The sequence below is a fragment of the Enhydra lutris genome, unplaced genomic scaffold (assembly GCF_002288905.1).
Source record: "Enhydra lutris kenyoni isolate GAN:26980312 unplaced genomic scaffold, ASM228890v2 scaffoldscaffold76, whole genome shotgun sequence".
Classification (NCBI taxonomy): domain Eukaryota; kingdom Metazoa; phylum Chordata; class Mammalia; order Carnivora; family Mustelidae; genus Enhydra; species Enhydra lutris.
This window is the reverse complement of record NW_019154160.1, coordinates 4,949,538-4,967,103: the sequence shown is the minus strand read 5'-3', so window position 1 is coordinate 4,967,103 and position 17,566 is coordinate 4,949,538. Positions and strand designations below refer to the sequence as shown.

The window sequence follows — 17,566 nt, the reverse complement described above, 5'->3', positions numbered from 1 at the left end:
TGCTTTTGCATCTCTCGCTTTGCTCACAAGGACCTTCCTTCTGACAGCAGACGCTCACCCCGATTTCACGCTTCCAGTTCCAGAAGCTTCTGAAAAGGGGGAGGATGACAGGCAGTGGGGATAGCAGCAGCTGAAGGAGCATCAGGCTGCATAATCGGCCCTCGGTGGTGGAGACCCTTTGTTCCCACCTGGCCCCCCCACCCCCAAAATGAACAAGATGGGAGGCGGGGGTAGAGAAGGGCTCCCACAGGAACCCCCTCCCCCGACTTTCCCCAGGATTAGCAGCAGAGTTGAGAAGGCTCAGTTGTCTGGTCATGCAAGCGGCACCTGGGGCCCCCCTGACCTGCGTCCCTCTTTGCATGTGAGAGAATCTGTAAGGTGGGTTCGCCAGGCTTTTCATGAATTTCCTTCATCATCTCCTCCCTCCCCCAGAGGAACCCACCAGAGAGAAGCAAATGCAATATATCTGACTGTATTTCACCGTTGTTGACTGGAGAGAAACATTGCTGAAGAAATAAAAATCTAATTAAAAATAAATAAATAAAAAATAAAAAAAATAAAAATAAAAATAAAAAATAAATAAAAATCTAATTAAATCACGTATATAGGGGTGTGTGTGTGTGTACACATATGTGCCATACTTCACGTTTTAGAATGCAGAATTTAGCTCACGATATACAAAATCTGTAAAACTTTATTGCAAGCGTGTCTTAGTGTGAAGTCAAAATCTTGACGGAAGGGTCGGCTTTATCTTCCCAGAAGGGATGGGGGTGAACGTGGGGGAGATCCCCTGAGGGCTACGTAGGCACAGTTCATGAGACTAAAATTTTGCTCCCAGATTCTTGACCGAAAACTGTAAGGAAAAGCAAGACAATACGACAGTGCAAAGAAATGTCCAAATAAAATCGCAATCTTTCCGGATTCCTTGACACGGATTTCCGTTGCCGATGGCCGCTCCCCCTGAACTGAGAGGAAGTGGGAACCTCCCTCTGAGGAAGGGGAAGGAGAGGGGCAGCTGGGAGCCGGGGCGTGCTCTGGAGAGAGGCAATCGTCTCCACACTTGGGTTCCTGCATCGCCAATGGCCTCCGCCCAGCAGCTCGGGGTCAGGGCTTGGCTTCCCTTCAGGGAAGGTCAGGAGGGCGGCCAGCAGAGGTGGCCTGCTCAAGCCCACAGCCTGGGGTTAAGACCACCTCCTGCCCACAGAATGCCTTCTGGAACCTTCCAATGTCGTGAGCTGCCTCTGGTGGAAGACATTCAGGAGCGAGCAGAGCGGTCCCTGCTTTCTGAGTCCCATCCTGGCGTCGGGCAGCTCTGGACTCTGGAACTCGCTCCCCGCACTGAGCTGAGGCCTGACTCCCGGTGACCAGCACCACATGGAAAAGGAGACTGGGAAGTCTGGAGACAAGTGCCATGCTCCCTCCTGAGTCAGGGCTTCACCACCCAAGCTAATCACCCTGTTTTCCCAACGGACCCTACCATTTTGTTTCTATGTGGACCCACTGTCCCAGACTCCAGGACCTCCTAACCGGTTGTCTCTTCCTGGAGGATGATGGCCGGGACTGGACTCACGGCTGGACTGGCACAGGATCGAGTAGAGCATTTGTCCCACTTTGGGCACCGTCCTTCTACTGATAAGTACTGATAAGTGGACACACTTTAAAAAGCCACAATGAACTATAATGGCATTAGGTTGAAATGTATGAAAGTGACTGCAAAAATGCCTCCATAAAAAATTCCCACAATCCCACAACTCCGGATCTTAAATTTACACCTAAAAAATGTGTGCAACTGTTCTGTTCTCTCTAGTCTATTGCAGTACAAGAAACCACAGCCCCTACTTCCTTCTTTCGTTCATTCCTCCTACATTCTATTCACCGGGAGGAAGTTCTCAATTATAGAACTCTGATGCATTTTTGGTTTTTTGGTATCAATCTAACTGAAAAAAAAAAAAAAAAGGCAATTCACTCCCACTTTCCGTCCCCTACTTCTAGCAACTACCTAGGTCTCTAGTTCTATGATCTAGACCTCTAGGTCTATGAGCTTAATTATATATATATAAATATATTTTTCTAGATTCCACATATGAGAGAGATCATACATGTTTACTTTTTCTCTGTCTTGTTTCATCTGGTATAATTCCCTCGAGGTCCATCCCTGTTGCCACAAATGGCAAGATTTCCTTCCTTCTTAAAGGCTATGTAATACTCCATTATACACACACACACACACACACACACACGTATGCGCCACATTTTTAAAATCTATTCATTCACTGATGGACACTTAGGTTGCTTCTATGTCTTGGCTGTTGTAAATTACACTGCAACGAACATGGGTCTGCACACACCCTTTCAAATTAAAGTTTTCGTTTTCTTTGGATAAATACCCAGACAGGAATTGTTAGATCATATGGGAGTACAGTTTTGTTTTTTTAAAGTAATATCTATGCCCAACATAGGACTTGAACTCACGACCCTAAGATCGAGAGTCACGTGCTCAGCTAACAGACCCAGGCAGGGCACCCCTGGTAGTACTATTTTAAATTTTTTGAGGACTAGTGCATTTTATAGAAAGACGGCCAAGACAAGGGAAAGAGTTAGCAGCTAAAATCTCATCTTCCCAGTGAATGATTTTTTGGTACCACTACTTTTGTTGAAGTTGTGAACCTTTCTTATTTAAATGAGGTGGGACATTAGGAGTTAAGGAGAGACAAGAGAACCCTCACACCAGCTGTCAGGCTGGAAAAAGAGGGCAGGACCCTATTCCCCTGGAGAAAATAGAACTAAGTGTAAGCCACAAGGGCAAGGAAGGAAGAAACATGGCGTAGCTGAGTGTTGGTGCTTAAGAGCTAAGAAACTTTCTTCCTGCTGGGTTATGACTTCTGGTAGAGCTGGGACCACTTTTAACTTGTTGCTCACACGTGGTGCCATGCTTTCCAGAAATACTCATGTATCCTTGGCTCTTGGGGCAAGCATTTTCCAAAGACACTTCCGTGTAACTGGCTGCATGGCAAATTGGCAATTTTGGGTCAGAATCAGTCTGGGTCCAGTATTCTGAGGAGGCTGGTTCTGTTCTTTCCAGAATAAGCCAAGCCATATCTGGAGTCCTTTCTGGAACAAGCCAAGCCCTATGCCAGGGTAAGTGCCCCACATTTCACAGGAGGTGTGGGCTGCTGTGCCCACGGGGTCTGCCCGCTACCCTCACTGCCCAGTGCTGAGGCCGGGCTCCCAGGGACAACGGCACTGCCCAGCCACGCACGATGACCAGAGCCTTCCTGTCCCCGTCCTGGCACCTGCGGTCTTCTTCTCTACAACAGCTGTAGAGTTTATTCTATTCTGGCGGCTGGGCCTTGCTTGACGGAGCCAAGAAACCAAAGTCTTTGCCGAGAATGATCCAGACGCCAAGGTTTTCCAACGTGACTCACCAGAGTTTGGAAATAGGGCCTTCGTATTATAATGTTCCACTGACCACAGTCAGACCTTGTTCAAAACTGAGGTTTTGGGGGCCACAGAGTGGGGGGGAGAAGAGACAAGGTGAATGAAATAAAGAAACTGATCGGGAAGGCGAACAGAACAGAACAGAAGCCCGCATTTGGTTCTCTCGTCTCTCCTTAACTCCTAATGTCCCACCTCATTTAAATAAGAAAGGTTCACAACTTCAACAAAAGTAGTGGTACCAAAAAATCATTCACTGGGAAGATGAGATTTTAGCTGCTCTTTCCCTTGTCTTGGCCGTCTTTCTATAAAATGCACTAGTCCTCAAAAAATTTAATCTCCGAAGGCTCACCTTACCCAACTCTTGAGTACGGCCGCCGTCCTGGGTCTGGGACCTGGACCACACGAAAGCTCAGTGCACTTGGTCTAAGAGAGCTTTTCTCTGGAGAAGCTTCAAGGCTTTTGTTTTGTTTTCCACAAGGGTCAGGAAGCTCCTTGCTCTGGTTTTCATTTTGAGACCCGCAGCAAAGCCGTCCCCCCAGGGAGCTGACGCCGCCACAGCAGGCCCCAGGTAGAAAGGTCTCATTGGGCAGGGACTCACGGGTGCCTGCTGCCTCCCCGCCTTTGCCGGGACTGTGCCGGCTCCCCCTCTGCTGACAGCCACTTTCTGGGCCCTTCCCCTGGCACCAGCAGTGGGCCAGCTGCTAAAGGAGCCCGTCCAAGGTCAGGCTGAGGGCTTCAAACCCAGGGGGACACAGGAGCCAGGTGGGTTGAACTGGAGTGATTCCCCATGGCTCTCGGCTTCACATCATCGGTGGGGCGAGGTGCCCCTGGCTGCGGGTTTTCCTAATCAGTACTCCATGTCACTCTGTCCTCCTTCCAGAAGGACAGAAACTTCCCAACCTGCAGGGGCTCCACTAGAAGTTGCTGTCTGCTTCGAGCCTTCGTCTGAAAACAGGGGCTACCACGTAAAACCTAAGTCCCCTAGAATTACTTGGCAAGGCAGAGTCACCCACCCACCGTCCCAACGGCGCCTCTCTTGGTGGGTGTGGATGATGACGGCGACCAGAAGAAACAAGGAGGAAGCCCGTTTGGCAGGCAGGTGCAGATTTTCCCCTGGGCACCTAGAATACAACGTTCTCATAGGGCCAGCTTGTGCGCTCTCCCCCTGTCAAATAAATAAAATTTGGGGGAATATTTTATTTATTTGAGAGGGAGAGGGAGACAGAGCATGAGCGGGTTGGAGAGGTAGAGGGAGAGGGAGAAGCAGGCTCCCCCACCGAGCAGAGAGCCCAACTCAGGGCTCGATCCCAGGACCCCAGGATTGTGACCTGAGCCAAAGGCAGAGGCTTAATAACTGAGCCCCCAGGTTCCCCTAAATAAATAAAATCTTGGGAAAAAAAAAAAAGGCTTAACTGCATTTCTTTTTTAAACTGCTCAGAGACAAAGGATACTAACAACAGTTCAAGACTGTATGTTCTAGATGACCCGGTAAGAAGTCGAGTCTTTAAAAAAGGAGCCGGTACTTTTGTCCCTGATGTTGGAAAGCAATCCGCATGTCAACAAAGAATCAGCATCTAAATAGACTTTTATTTTTTTCTTTTACTTATTTGGACAGAAAAGAAAATTCATCAGCTTTCATCAGAGTCTCCCCAAGTGTTGGAAACACATTAGACTCAGAAAGAGTGGACCTCGTAGAAAAGCGTCACAAATTAAAAATATATTTCTCCATGTGGTAAAAGTGCTTTCCATCCAATCAAAGGACACGGTGAAGGTGTTCTGAAACACAACTGAGAATGGGGCCTACAATCCGTGGCATCGAATTCCAACCACAGGGCGCGGGGGTCCTCAGGAACCCGGGACACGGGGATGGCGCGGAGTCGGGAGCATGCTGTCAGCCACGCTGGCAATTAGCTGAGTGTGAACAAACAACAAAGTCCCAAAGCCTGAGTAGAAGAGATTTCGCACTTGTAAAAAAACGAGGGAGCTACATAAATTGGGGTGCAAGGGGGGGGTCGTGTAATTCTGGAAATCGCTGTTTCTCATCTGGGGGCGGATGGACAGACCAGTGGGCCGGCCGGGCGAGGCCTCCCACGGAGACCCGCAGACCTGCGTTCCCACAGGGCCCAGATGCTGTGGCTCAGGTGTGCCAGCCCCGGGCTGACACCGCCGGTCACCTCACGTGGTGGGGGTGGGGAGAAGCAGCAAGTGTCCTCCCCAGACCTTCTGTCATTTGCTTCTGGGACGCTAACAGGTTTTTCGCCGATGGTGACGTCTGTGACAAAGCGTAAGGCCCACAGGCCCCCCGTGATCCTCGGCAGAGTGGAACCGCGTCTGTTCTGGAAGCCGGCCGCCCCCTCTCGCCCCGGTACAGTCCCAGGGCCCGGAACCATGCTCATGCAGGGAGTCTCGGCTGGGGTGGGGGCGGGGAGGGGGCGGAAAAGGAGGGGGACGTTTTCCTTTTACAGAAGAGCTTAAGCAACAGTAAGAAAATAACCTGAAGATATATTTAAAAATAAAAAATAGCATCACACATCACTGCGGTTCTGTCGGCATTTTCCCTTCCCCTCCCGCCCCCACCCCCACCCCGGCCACCAGCCAGAGAAGTGAAACGCGCAGGGACGCCTCCCTGATCGGCCAGAATGGGGAGCCGCTGCCCACTCCACCCCGTGTCTCACGGCCCCCGCGCTTCTCGTTCCAGGAGACTTGCCCAAGGCGAGTGCTGGAGAACACTCTGGTCTCCTGCCCGGCCGCCTGAGCGCCACCGGCTTGCTTCTGGTCCCCTGCAGACGAGGCACGAGGTGGAACCAGGTCACCTGTGTCTTGACTTCCTCCCAGCGCAGGCCTTTCCAGCAGGACACACTACGGCTCCTCCCACCACCGGCGCCTCCGGTGGCGACAGCCTTCCCGAGTCCCCCGTTCTGAGGTGAGCTCCACGGGGGTCACAGGGGTGTGGTGCCCCGCTGGGCAAAGGCCACCCACGGCGCCCGGCCCGCGTGTAGAGTCTGAGTGCGGCCCCGGCCCTGGGTGGGCAGCGGCTTCTGGAAGGAGGACGTGCTCTTCTTTGAAGGGGAACCGGGACAGCAGCCATCGTCTGACCAGGCCCACCTTGGGCCCTGCGGAGGCCCGGGACTCCCCAGTGGGCCAGGCCCAACCCCCCAGGGGCGCCCCAGGGCTCTGGCTGGGCAGGTCAGAACGGCAGCCTCTCTCCCTCCTCCAGGCTCCCGGCCCTGGTCCTCCCCTAAGCCTGGCCGCGGCGGCATCAGTGGGTGGGGGAGGCCTCCTCCAGGCCCAGCAGCTCCCTCACCAGTCTCTCGCCAAACTGAGCCCGGCTGTACCTCTTCACGTGGTAGGCATCAGACATCTTGTAGAGGATGTAGGCGTTGTTGACGGCAATGCTGACGGCGAACCAGAACACCTGTTGCCAGGTCTTGTTCGGTTTATGAGAGATGAAATACCTACGAGGACAGAGGAGTCGGAGAGGCTGACCCCAGGGCTCACGGGCACCCGGGGTGGGGCGGGGCGGGGGGGGGTGGTCCCAAAGGGCCTCATCACGGTCAGTGCTGCCACGGAGCCACAGGGTGGGAAGCTGGCCGGGGGCCGGCTCCCGCCAAGGCTGTCACAGGGAACTTGACCTAAGACTAAGAAGATGAAAACTGCTCCTATCAGAGGACTGGGGTGGGGGGTCGCTGGAGATGCTGGAACGGGGAGCAGGCCTTCCACGGCAAGGCTCAGAAGCTCCCAGGGAACAGGGCCCGAGGGGCGGCCCTCTTTGCCTAGAGCCCTCTTCGGATGCCATGTCTCGGGCACACTGACTGCTTGCACGTCCCAAGGGCAAGTTCACCCTCAGCTGCAGGCATCTGTAACGTGTCCCCTTCCTCCCGAGTGCACGTCTCTTTGCCACCCCCGGCTTCCCTTCAGATCCAGGATGGATGTCACCTCCAGGGCCAACCCAACTCAGGACTGCTCCCTGCACTGTGTCCCCGTCACTCGGCACCTGAGGGGTGTCTGAAGGTCAGTGTGCTTACTGCCAGCAGCCCAGTGTGGTCCCTAACGTGTCTGTTAAGTCAAAACGGGTTTCTCTGTTGGAACCGTGTGGAATCAGCAGGTTGCGGGCCGTGAACACTGGCTCATGGACTCTCCATGGAGTGGGGCTCCCCTGCGAGGGAGCCCGGGGAGAACTGGGTCCTCGGTTTTCTCTCTGCGTGAAGAAGCCCAGCGGGTTCCCCTCCAAGTGGGCTGAGTCAACACCCGCCTGTCCTGGGGGTTACTCCAACTCTGTTCTGGGTTGTGAGGCTCAATCCTGGCAATTAACAGTCACACTCAGGCTCACTAGCAATCGCTCCTTGGGTTCCTGTTACGGTGCCATGGGTGTGCACCTGCTGCGGACATCCAGAGGGGAAAGAATTACGAACCTGCGCTGGGAAACGGGCTGCAGCTGTGAGGGACGGGGGAAGGGCAGTCTGGCTGGGGTGGGGGGGGCTGGGGGGCAGGCTCGGGGCCCAGTACTAAGAGATGGCCACACCCGAGTGGAAGGACGGCCACCTCGGGCAAGGGTGGCGGGGAAGGAGACAGGGTGCCCCGATGGCCAGGACGAGGGCTTGAGATTTTGTCTCCCAGGGGCCTGCTCTGTTCATTCTGGAACGGGGGACTCCTGAGCACCCGGCCACCTCTAGTCCATGCTCTCCCGTGGCTGCGAGCCGCCACGCACTCACTTGCTGTACTTGTCATCGTATCTGCAGATGTAGCTAAGGTGAGCAGCGAACGCCTCCACGGCCAAGGGGCAGGGGATCCCCCCACTCTTCCTCCTGATGATCACCCCTGCAGAGAAGACAGAAGGTCACACCCCCGTCCGCACGGTCTCCTGCCCATGCCCGCGGACACAGGTGCGTATCTCCACCCTGCCTGGCCCCCCAGGGAGCCAACGGGGAGGGGGAGACAGAGAAGCTGGATGCCAGTCCCTAAAAGCTTCCGGGGACTTGAGGACAACATAAAGTGAGGTGGGTGTGCAGGGGTGCTGCGGGCACGTGGGGCGATGACGGGACCAAAGGTGGCTTTACGTGGCACCAGGGAGGGCGAAGCACCTGGCTGGGCCTTCAGAGAGCAAAGGGGAGGTGCAGGACTGACTCTCCCCTCATCCCCCCTCCCCACATGAAGGCTGACCCTACCCCCTCCCACTGACCGGGTATGAGGAGCAGGAGATCAGTGAGCCCTCCTCACCCCGCTGCCCGAACTGCTGCGGGACGACCTCGTTTCTCAGACCCACCCACAGGCCCACAGCTGCCGTCCAGAGGTGACACAGGAGATGTGAGAGAACGCTCAGGTGAGGCTGGGGTTTGCTGCCATCTCCTCCAGCTAGCCTCCCCACACAGCATCACGGGATTATGACAAAAGCCATTTTTTGGTGTGTATATATATATATTTTTTAAAGGGATCAGTCTGAAGGATTGGGAAGTTTGGGGACTACTTGAGTGGACAGAGTTGAAGTACAAGAGGAGGTCCCCTGCGGGCCTGAGGGCCTCCACCTAGCGTGTCTCCCACCCTCTCACCAAGGGACCACGGGACACCAGCATGCAGGGACCCATTTGCACGGACTGAGCCCTGAGCGGGGGTCTTTCTGTTTCTTTTGGTCCCTGTCCCCCAGCCATGCCCCCCGATACTGGTTTTTCACACCAAGAAGTGGCCTGGAGAACTTGAGATTGGGTGACCGCTGGGGCTGTAATTCCTGGACTGCCCCGTCCCAGCTTCCCCAGCCCCAGGCGGCCTGCTCCAGCCCTTCGTTCCCTCCCCATCCACTCGGTGAGGCTCTGCTGGAAACCTCAGCAGAGAGGCGGCTTCAAGGCCTGGGTCTGCGCCCATCTGCTTGAGCACTTCCCCCACTTTGTAAATCACCCCGTCCCTGGCAGTACTGTGGATTCTCAGACACTGTTCCAGCTACAAAGGGTGGGGCTGCTGTTCCGTAATATCCTTCTCTGAGCACCAACAAGCCCGGCCATGGGACACGTTGACAAGAGGTTGTGTGACATTTACTGGCTTTGCTGACGTCGCCCTGGGCGGGCCCCACACAGTCACGGCTGTGTGCCAGTCTCCGTGCCTAGCTGTGCTCTACGCACGTACCTCCGCGGCACCCCACGATCTGTCTGACCCGGTGAAACATGTGTGCTCACGCGCAGTGGCAGTCCTGTCCTTCACCTCCCTAGACTACCTGCGGTGTGCTGACGTTCCTTCCACCACCCCGCGAGGCTGAATGAGTCAGGCCCCGAGTCAGTCCCATATGCACGTTCTGTATGTGCGTGGGTCCCGTGGAGTCTGAACCCCACATGGGCAAAGGCTCTGGTAGGAAGAGGACAGCTCCAAAACAGACTTCAGAAAGAGAGCAGGATGGCTGGGTCCTCTGGATGGATGTCCCTGGATATGGGATTTCTAAGAAGCCAGTGACCGTGCTCGCACTCTCTGAAGGAAGGGACGTTTCTCCTTAGAATCCAGAAGGAATAAGAAACCGATTCCTAGAATGTTCCTGACTGGTTGTCTATTTTCTAAAATTAGAAATTCTCAACTTTTAGAAGAGCGCGTACATCTATGATCACAGCAGGAAAGAGTATGAAGCTGAGAGGCAGTCTTTCCAATATTTGAGGCTTCCTCTTCTGAGTGATATTTTTAAAAAGTAGAAGAGTTTTTCTGTAAGTGGTTCAGGCATGGAGGCAAGACCACTTGGTCAGGCCACTCTTTACACTTAATTTTAAAAAAACCAAAACAGTAAAAATCCAGCTGATAGTGGGTTACTGGGAAGAGCGGAGAGTCAGGCTGTATGGTAAGCAGGTGATCTTAGCCTTTATCCAGCCTTGGCCCAGAGCAAGAAGTTTTAGAACAAAGAGCGTGACTAACAGATCTGCCCGTGCAGAAGGAAACGCAATTTTAGGTTAAAAAATACCAGTCATAAATAAAAGCAAAAGTAAAACAAATGCAGAAAAATACCTGCTATAGCATAACATAAGCTTTCAACAAGTGCTTCAAAGGACAAACTGAGAATACGAAGAAATCACTGTAAACTGGAGGCAAATACACAGAGATGCTCAACCCCACCAGTGGTCCTGCAATTTAGATCGAAAATTCTGTAGCATTTTCATCCCCCAGACTGACAAGTTTGGGGGGGGAAATGTGTTGGGAAACTCAGGAGGAGTGTTGGTCTCCCCAGAGCCCATCGCAGGGGTTAAGTGCGGTCTTTGGGCGACACATCATCAAAGGTCCTCCAGATGCTCAGACCTCTGGGCGGCCACTGCACTCCCAGCTTCATTTTGAGGAAAGGATCAAAGATGTTCCCCAATGTATGGAGATAATCACTATCATCATTATTCATATTGTGAAGAAAATGGATTATGAATCGGGGGGAGGCAGAAAAATGATGACATTTAAGAAATGAAATACTTGGGCGCCTGGGTGGCTCAGTGGGTTAAGCCTCTGCCTTCAGCTCAGGTCATGATCTCAGGGTCCTGGGATCGAGCCCTGCATCAGGCTCTCTGCTCAGTGGGGAGCCTGCTTCCCCACTCTCTCTCTCTGCCTGCCTCTCTGCCTGCTTGTGATCCCTCTCTGTCAAATAAATAAATAAAATCTTAAAATTTTAAGAAAGAAGAAAGAAAAAAGAAAAAAAAAGGAAGAAAATGAAATACTAAGTGGTTTAAAAAAAAAAGAAAATGAAATACTAAGTGGTTTTAAAAAATCATGTTTTTTAAGTACACTGAAAGGAAAATATCTCCCTTTGTTACCAAAAAAAAAAAAAAAAAAAAAAAAAAAAAAAAAAATCACCTGAAGATGTAGACTAGTTAAAGGATGTCCCGTGGGGAGGAGAGGCGGGACACCCAGCCTGGGCTCTCCACACCCCCTCCCCTGCCTCCAAGTGCTCCTGGGGGTGCTGTCAGAGGGCTGAGGCATACTCCCTGGGATTTTTAAGGGATTCTAAGATTTGGGAATTTGTGAAATTTTTTTAAAGATTTTATTTGTTGGAGAGAGCATGAGAGAGAGAGAGAGAGAGAACATGAGGCGGGAGGGGCAAAGGGAAAGGGAGAAGCAGGCTTCCCACCGAACGGGGAGCCCGATGCGAGGCTCCATGCCAGGACCCAGGATCAGGAACTGAGCCCAAGGCAGATGCTTCACCGACTGAGCCACCCAGGTGCCCCAGGACTTTGTGATTTAGAGTACTTTAGAAATGGAAACTATAACTGAAGGAAACACAAACACTAAATTCTGGCATATTTAAAGACCAATCCTACCAATTTTCTCTTCTTCCCGATCAACATCTTCTTTGCTGGTTCCTTGGTGACGGATTTAAGGCTCCTAGCCCTTGAGATTGGGGTTTTAAGGTTCTGTCATCTTAAATCACATTGCGTAATTTATAATCTGTTATGCATAACCTGGCGGGAGGCAGCTCCTACACTGTCTTCCTGAACGCTCTCCCTGTGAATGCTCTCGCCCCATCAGGAGAGTATAGAAGTCCAGCTCAAAGTCTCACCTTTGGCTTGCAAGGTCAATTCCAAACATTTCCTCTAAGTGCCCTTTGCACAGCCCTGGAGAAGCTGGCAGCTTTCTATAGCTCTCTACACCTAAGTCCCTCGAGCTTGTATCCCCAGATTCCAGTCTCCACTGAATTGGGATGTAGGTGTGTGTGCCAGGGGTGAGGAGCAGGAATAAACGAACAGCAGTTAATTAAGCACACCCCCCACAAACGCACACATCACACGTGTACAGACCACATATGTATCTCTCTCTCTCACACACACACACACACCCCTCCCCCCCACACACACACAACGGAGCTCCTTGTGGAGGTCCTTCCGAAGTAAAGAGAAAAGATGTCTTAATCAAAGGAATATAGAGGATTTTCAAACACACCCTGTAACCACAGATATTTCTGTCAAGTGCCTCAGTCCTTTCCGGTTCCTTGTCAGCAGTTTAAAAGTCTTTCAGCTGTAGTGACTTGAACTCTAGAGTCCTTGCTCACTAAATCCCTCTGCTACAAATGGATTCTAAACCCCATGTGACATTAACGATGGAATCGCCTGAACGCCCCACAATGCCCATGGTTAACCTCTAAGGAAGACACCGAAGGGATAAAACAGTCGGTATCTCTCCTCTCATTAGAGAAGATTCTTCAGAGAATCCTAATGGGCAGGTGATGGGGGACATGCCATTCGGACACGGCCACTCACAGCGGCCACACACAAGCTAGGGGACACATAAATCCCACCGTCGTGGCTTCCCTCCCAGCTAAAAAGCCTGGGGATGGCAGCCTGCAGGCCCAGGTGGCTCCTGCTGCCCTGCCCCGCCCCGACCCCAGCACAGACGTGGCCGAGGAACGGGGGCTTCCCGACTCCAGGGCGGCCCAGAGCCCCCGCCAGCCCCCACCTTGCTGCACGGGCGAGTAGGCATTGGTCAGGAAGCGGAAGTGCCCTTTGTTGTACCAGCAGATCAGAGACATGTTGCCCTTCATCTTGATGCGGTGCTGGCCCCGGGCCGGAGGCGTGGCCGGGTTGGTCAGCATGGACAGGGGCAGGCCGGTGCAGTCGCTCTTCCTGGAGCTGAGCAGGCCACAGCAGTAGATCTCTGCAGGGACAGGGACACAAAACTGGGTCCACACGGTCACAGACAACCCGCGCACGCCGGCACCGAAGAGGGACTGTCTGGCTCTGAGGCTGACACGCTGGGAGGACGGGCCGCCTAGAAGTCCCGTAGGGGAGACCGCTACAGTTCACGACTTCTATCCCAGAGGACTTCTCTAAGGACCTTGAAGATGACACGCGAGACCATCACAGGCGCCATGAATCGGCAGTACCACAGGAGTCTCGTCGCGAGCACTCACGACGCACCAGGCACGGTGCTGAGTGTGAACACTGATTGTCCCACCTGCCTCTAGAAACTTCTGCACTCAGGTTATCCCACCCACACTGAAGACGGACTGCAGCTCCAGAAGTCCCCAGGCTCCCAGCAAGGAGGGCAAAGGCAAGGACTAAGCCCAGGTCTGTCTGCTGTCCAAGCCTGACCACACTCAGGACCCCCCTAACACTCTGGCCAAGACCCAAGGAGCCCCAGGCCCAGACGGGTGCTCGTCTGCATGGCACCTGGAGGCAGCGTGCAAAACGGAGCCGCCGTCCCCTTGGAGACAAGTTAACCCCAGAGGAAAGAACCATCGAGCAACATGCACCAAGCCAGGGTCCTGCCTCTGAACACAGAGCCACTAAAGGGAGGAGTGGCAGTGTGGCCTTCCACACACAGAAGCTTCCATGGGGCAGGAGAGATGGTAAGCACAGGCCAGTGTGCACAAGGAGGCCCCCTGGAACTCTGCCCTGGGCTCGAGGCCTTGCCTGGCCCTCCCCTCGCACATGCAAGCCTGCTCCACCGAGCGGGTCCTGGGAAGCCCGCTTCTCCCCGCGGCCAGCTCCGGTCCGGATGCCCGCAGACACTTCTGACTGAAGTCGCTGGGGACGGTCTCGTCCTCCCGGTCTTCAGTCAAAGACTGAAGGTCACTGAAGACTGACACTGTATCGTCAGTGATCTGAAACATTCTGTACCCCATGTGCATGTTTCCCTCGGCCCTGCATGTCCACCCCAAGACAGTTCCAGGGACCCCGGGCCTTCCTGTCCACGCGCCCACCCTAGGACTGGAGCGGGCGGGCAGGGGGACGGAGATGGCAGCCCGGGCTCTCACCACACCGCCTACCGTGGGAGCCCATCCTTCTTCCCAGGTGGCTGGTAACACATGAGGGCCAATTCTCTGCAACCTGACTTCCACGGCCCCTCTTTGCATAGTCTGACCTCTGCACCCTGAGTTCTCCCCACAGGTAAACCCCAAGCCCTGTCGGGGTTCACAGAGGACTGAGACCCAGCAGAGCTCAGAGTCCCAGGGCTGCTGCTTCCTCGCCGTGGCCAAGGTCAAGGTCAGAAGCTGCTGGCTCCCCGTGACTCGAGAGGATTTTAAGGCCAGATGTGCGACCCATTGCTAAGCAATAGGTCTGCGATTCTAGTAGCTGCCACGGCAGGACAGAGGCTTTTTCTGTCTCTCCTGACTTGATATAAATCCCCAAAATGTGGGACGAAGCAAAGAGTAAGCAGCTCGCCCTTGGGCTCCTGGTCTCGGTCCAGATCTTTTTCTCCAGCGGCCGCTTCTGCCAGAGCCACGAACCGATGAACAAAGCATCCCGGCACCAAGGGCCACGAAGAATTTCCCGAGACCCAGCGCACAGTAGCCTGTGCTAATCTGCATAAATCCCTGCATCGTCCCTGTCAACCGCAGGGCCCTCATTGCAGACGGGGCTGAGTCCAGACTGGAGAGCCTCCGTAGGACCGGTGTCTAGGTGCACAGAGCAAGTGCGTGTGTCCCCCTCCAAATTCCTTGGCTGAAAGCCGCAGGCCCCAGAGGAGGGTGTTCCAGGTGGGGCCTCTGGGAGGGGCCGGGGTCACAAGGGTGGAGCCCTCATGAATGGGAGGAGTGACCTTGAGAAAAGGGACCCCCAGAGAGCCCCCTGGCCGCTTCTGTCACCTGCGGTCTGCAACCCAGAAGAGGTCCTCAGGCGACCGTGCCGGCGCCCTGACCTTGGACTTCTGGGCTCTAGAACCACGAGAAATAGGTTAACTGCCTGCAGTTTATAAGCTGAGAGCAGCCCGAATGGACCAGGACACCAGGACAAGCCCTGAACAGCCACAGTCTCACAAGAAAGGACACAAAGGTGCCGTGGGCAGAGCGCGAGCCCGTGGCAGGTGTCCCTTCCAATCTCTGGTGCCCGGCGGGGTCCAGGTACATGGCGGGCACTCGGCCGGCTGAAACCGTGTTCCCTCCTGGCCATGGCGGCCTACGGTCCTTGCCGGTCACGACCTCGCACCTGCACCCCTAGGCCTCCCCACCACTTCTCCGGGGGGCAGGGGGCCCGCCGGCACCGGCGCGCCACACAACCAACCTTGCTTTTCCAGCTCCTCGAACAAGGTCAGGCTGGTGATGCTGGGCCCCGTGAAGATGATGTAGTTCTTGCCTGCCGCGTTCCGGCACAGGCTCCGGGCCACCGCGCTGTGCAACTGCGGCTTGTTCTTCAGCGCGTCCAGCCCATCGGGGCCCCCGCCGTCCTTCAGGTGCACGTAGATCTGGAACAGAAACACACAGCGGTCAGGGAGCTCGTGCGGTGCCAGGCTGGGGCCCAGACTGCCCTCGCTGGGCCCCAAACGGGTGGGAAAGCCACCATTCCCTTGAGCCACTGGTTCCACAGCCCCTAACCCATCATCACCTCCTCGGCCTGCGGAGGCTCCCGGTCGCCCCCAAGGCCACCCCACAGTCGAGGCGGCAGTGGCTCTGCCCACGACTTTCCGGTTTGGAAATGTCAAAGTAAAGAAGAAAAATGTCAAACTATGACGAGCAACGAATCTGGCAACAAGGTCCATGCAAACACACCCCCCACTGGGAAGCACGCACGGGAGGGACTTCAGTTTATGAGAGACGATAGTTTAAGACGACCTCACCTGTAAGGATCAACTCGTCCGTGTACTTTCCATTTGAATACAGTTGTGGGTTTTTTGTGGGGTGGGGGGAGTGAGAGGAGCAGAGGGAGAAACTGAACCAGGCTCCACGCTCAGCACAGAGCCCAACACGGCTCAGTCCCACGACCCTGAGATCACGACCTCGGCTGAAACCAAGAGACACTTAACCAACTGAGTCACTCAGGGGTTTTTTTTAAATTCACAAAGTGCGTCTGCATCCACTGCTGGCTTTTTCCCTACAGTAGCCACCACAGAGAAGAAGAGGAGTCAGGATCAAGGATTAAAAACTCACCAGCAAAGAGGACATGCTGGGATTAGCAAGCTATGCTTACACTCTTTGTCCCATGAACGTCTTCCAGGAATATCACCGAAGAGGAAAATCACAGGAAATGGGAACGGATTCAAGAAGGGTGCAGGCCTCCCAGTGACGGACCGAGTCAGGAAGAAGAATCTGTCATACGGACACCAACTACTGTTCTCCTTAAGGGAGAGGAGTTCTTCTTGTGGAATGTTCTAGGTGCCTTCACTGGCAGCACTTCACCAGGTAATGGTGCTCACCTGTGCCAGTCAGGGGCCCCGGGGACAACAGACACTCAGTCGTTAAGGAGGTTAGCCCTGCCTGTCCTCTGACATACAGAACTGCCCAGTGCACGTCTGTCCACGCAGACAGTCGATGATGCTCGGCTGCGAAAAACCAACATGGCCCCAGGAGGACCCAGTCCCGTCCATAACACCCTGCCTTGCTCAGATGACTTAGATCACATGCTCTGATGTTCCTGAGGCCGATGAAGGCAGGCAAATGTGACTCCAATTCCAAAAGAAGCTCGTCTTCTGAGGGCTAATCCTTTTCCAGACACTCACCTGAGATGTCCTCATGGAGGACCCTACTTTCCTGTGCCCTGGCCGGCAATGGCTTGATGACACAGAACATCTTTTTAGACAACTCAGCAGCACTCCCAACATTTCATTTTGGAATCTCTGTGGCTCTTCCACCTCAATTCCCAGAAGAAATCTCTTTGATAGAGAAGAAAACACAGAGATAGAGCAGCCAAGCTCTGCTTCTGTTACACATCACGGGTGATTCTGGCTGAGCCAGGCCATTTCTCAGAACGTGTCTTCCCTCCTTCAGCAACATCCAATCTTGTGGCCACCACCACGGGTTTCTGCACCTAAGGCTCGGATTCATACCTACCTCTCCCAGAGAGCCTACCTGAAATCCCCTCGTACCCACGCTGGGCACTGTGTCCCCTGAAATCCGCCGTAGAGACAGTGTTTGTCTCATGTGTCATTCAAAAGGAAATCCTCCGTCCAAAACCCAGGTTCCCACCAGGGAATGGGAGGTGTGTCGTGGGCATGCCTCAGGCCCAACCATGACACCGCACATGGCTTCCGAGGGCCTCCCTGGGGTATGGGGCAGTCACTGGCTCACTTGGCCCAGGGCAGGCAAAGTTTAACAGGACCCCATGGAAATTCCCTCGAACAAGCTAAAAAGCAACTGTATTGTGTACAAGATGCAAGACATGTGACGGAGCAAGAATAGTGTTAGCAAACAAACTCGAAAGCCTTTGGACATGGTCACTGGGTTCCCTGAGCAGCCAAGTTAGCCGGATCTTGG

General features: G+C 54.1%; 1 protein-coding gene across 1 annotated transcript in view; it reads right to left on the bottom strand.

Moving 5' to 3' along the window:
- Window positions 1-6,575: 6,575 nt before the first annotated feature.
- LOC111160522 (piggyBac transposable element derived 5) overlaps window positions 6,576-17,566 on the bottom strand; it is a 96,907-nt gene continuing 85,916 nt past the window's right edge. Inside the window, exons 4-7 of the mRNA XM_022523678.1 lie at window positions 15,381-15,561; window positions 12,835-13,032; window positions 8,151-8,256; window positions 6,576-6,893 (exon numbers count right to left, since the gene is read on the bottom strand). Coding sequence (XP_022379386.1) covers window positions 6,698-6,893; window positions 8,151-8,256; window positions 12,835-13,032; window positions 15,381-15,561 — 681 coding nt within the window. The 3' untranslated portion in view covers window positions 6,576-6,697. The remainder of the gene's footprint in view (window positions 6,894-8,150; window positions 8,257-12,834; window positions 13,033-15,380; window positions 15,562-17,566) is intronic.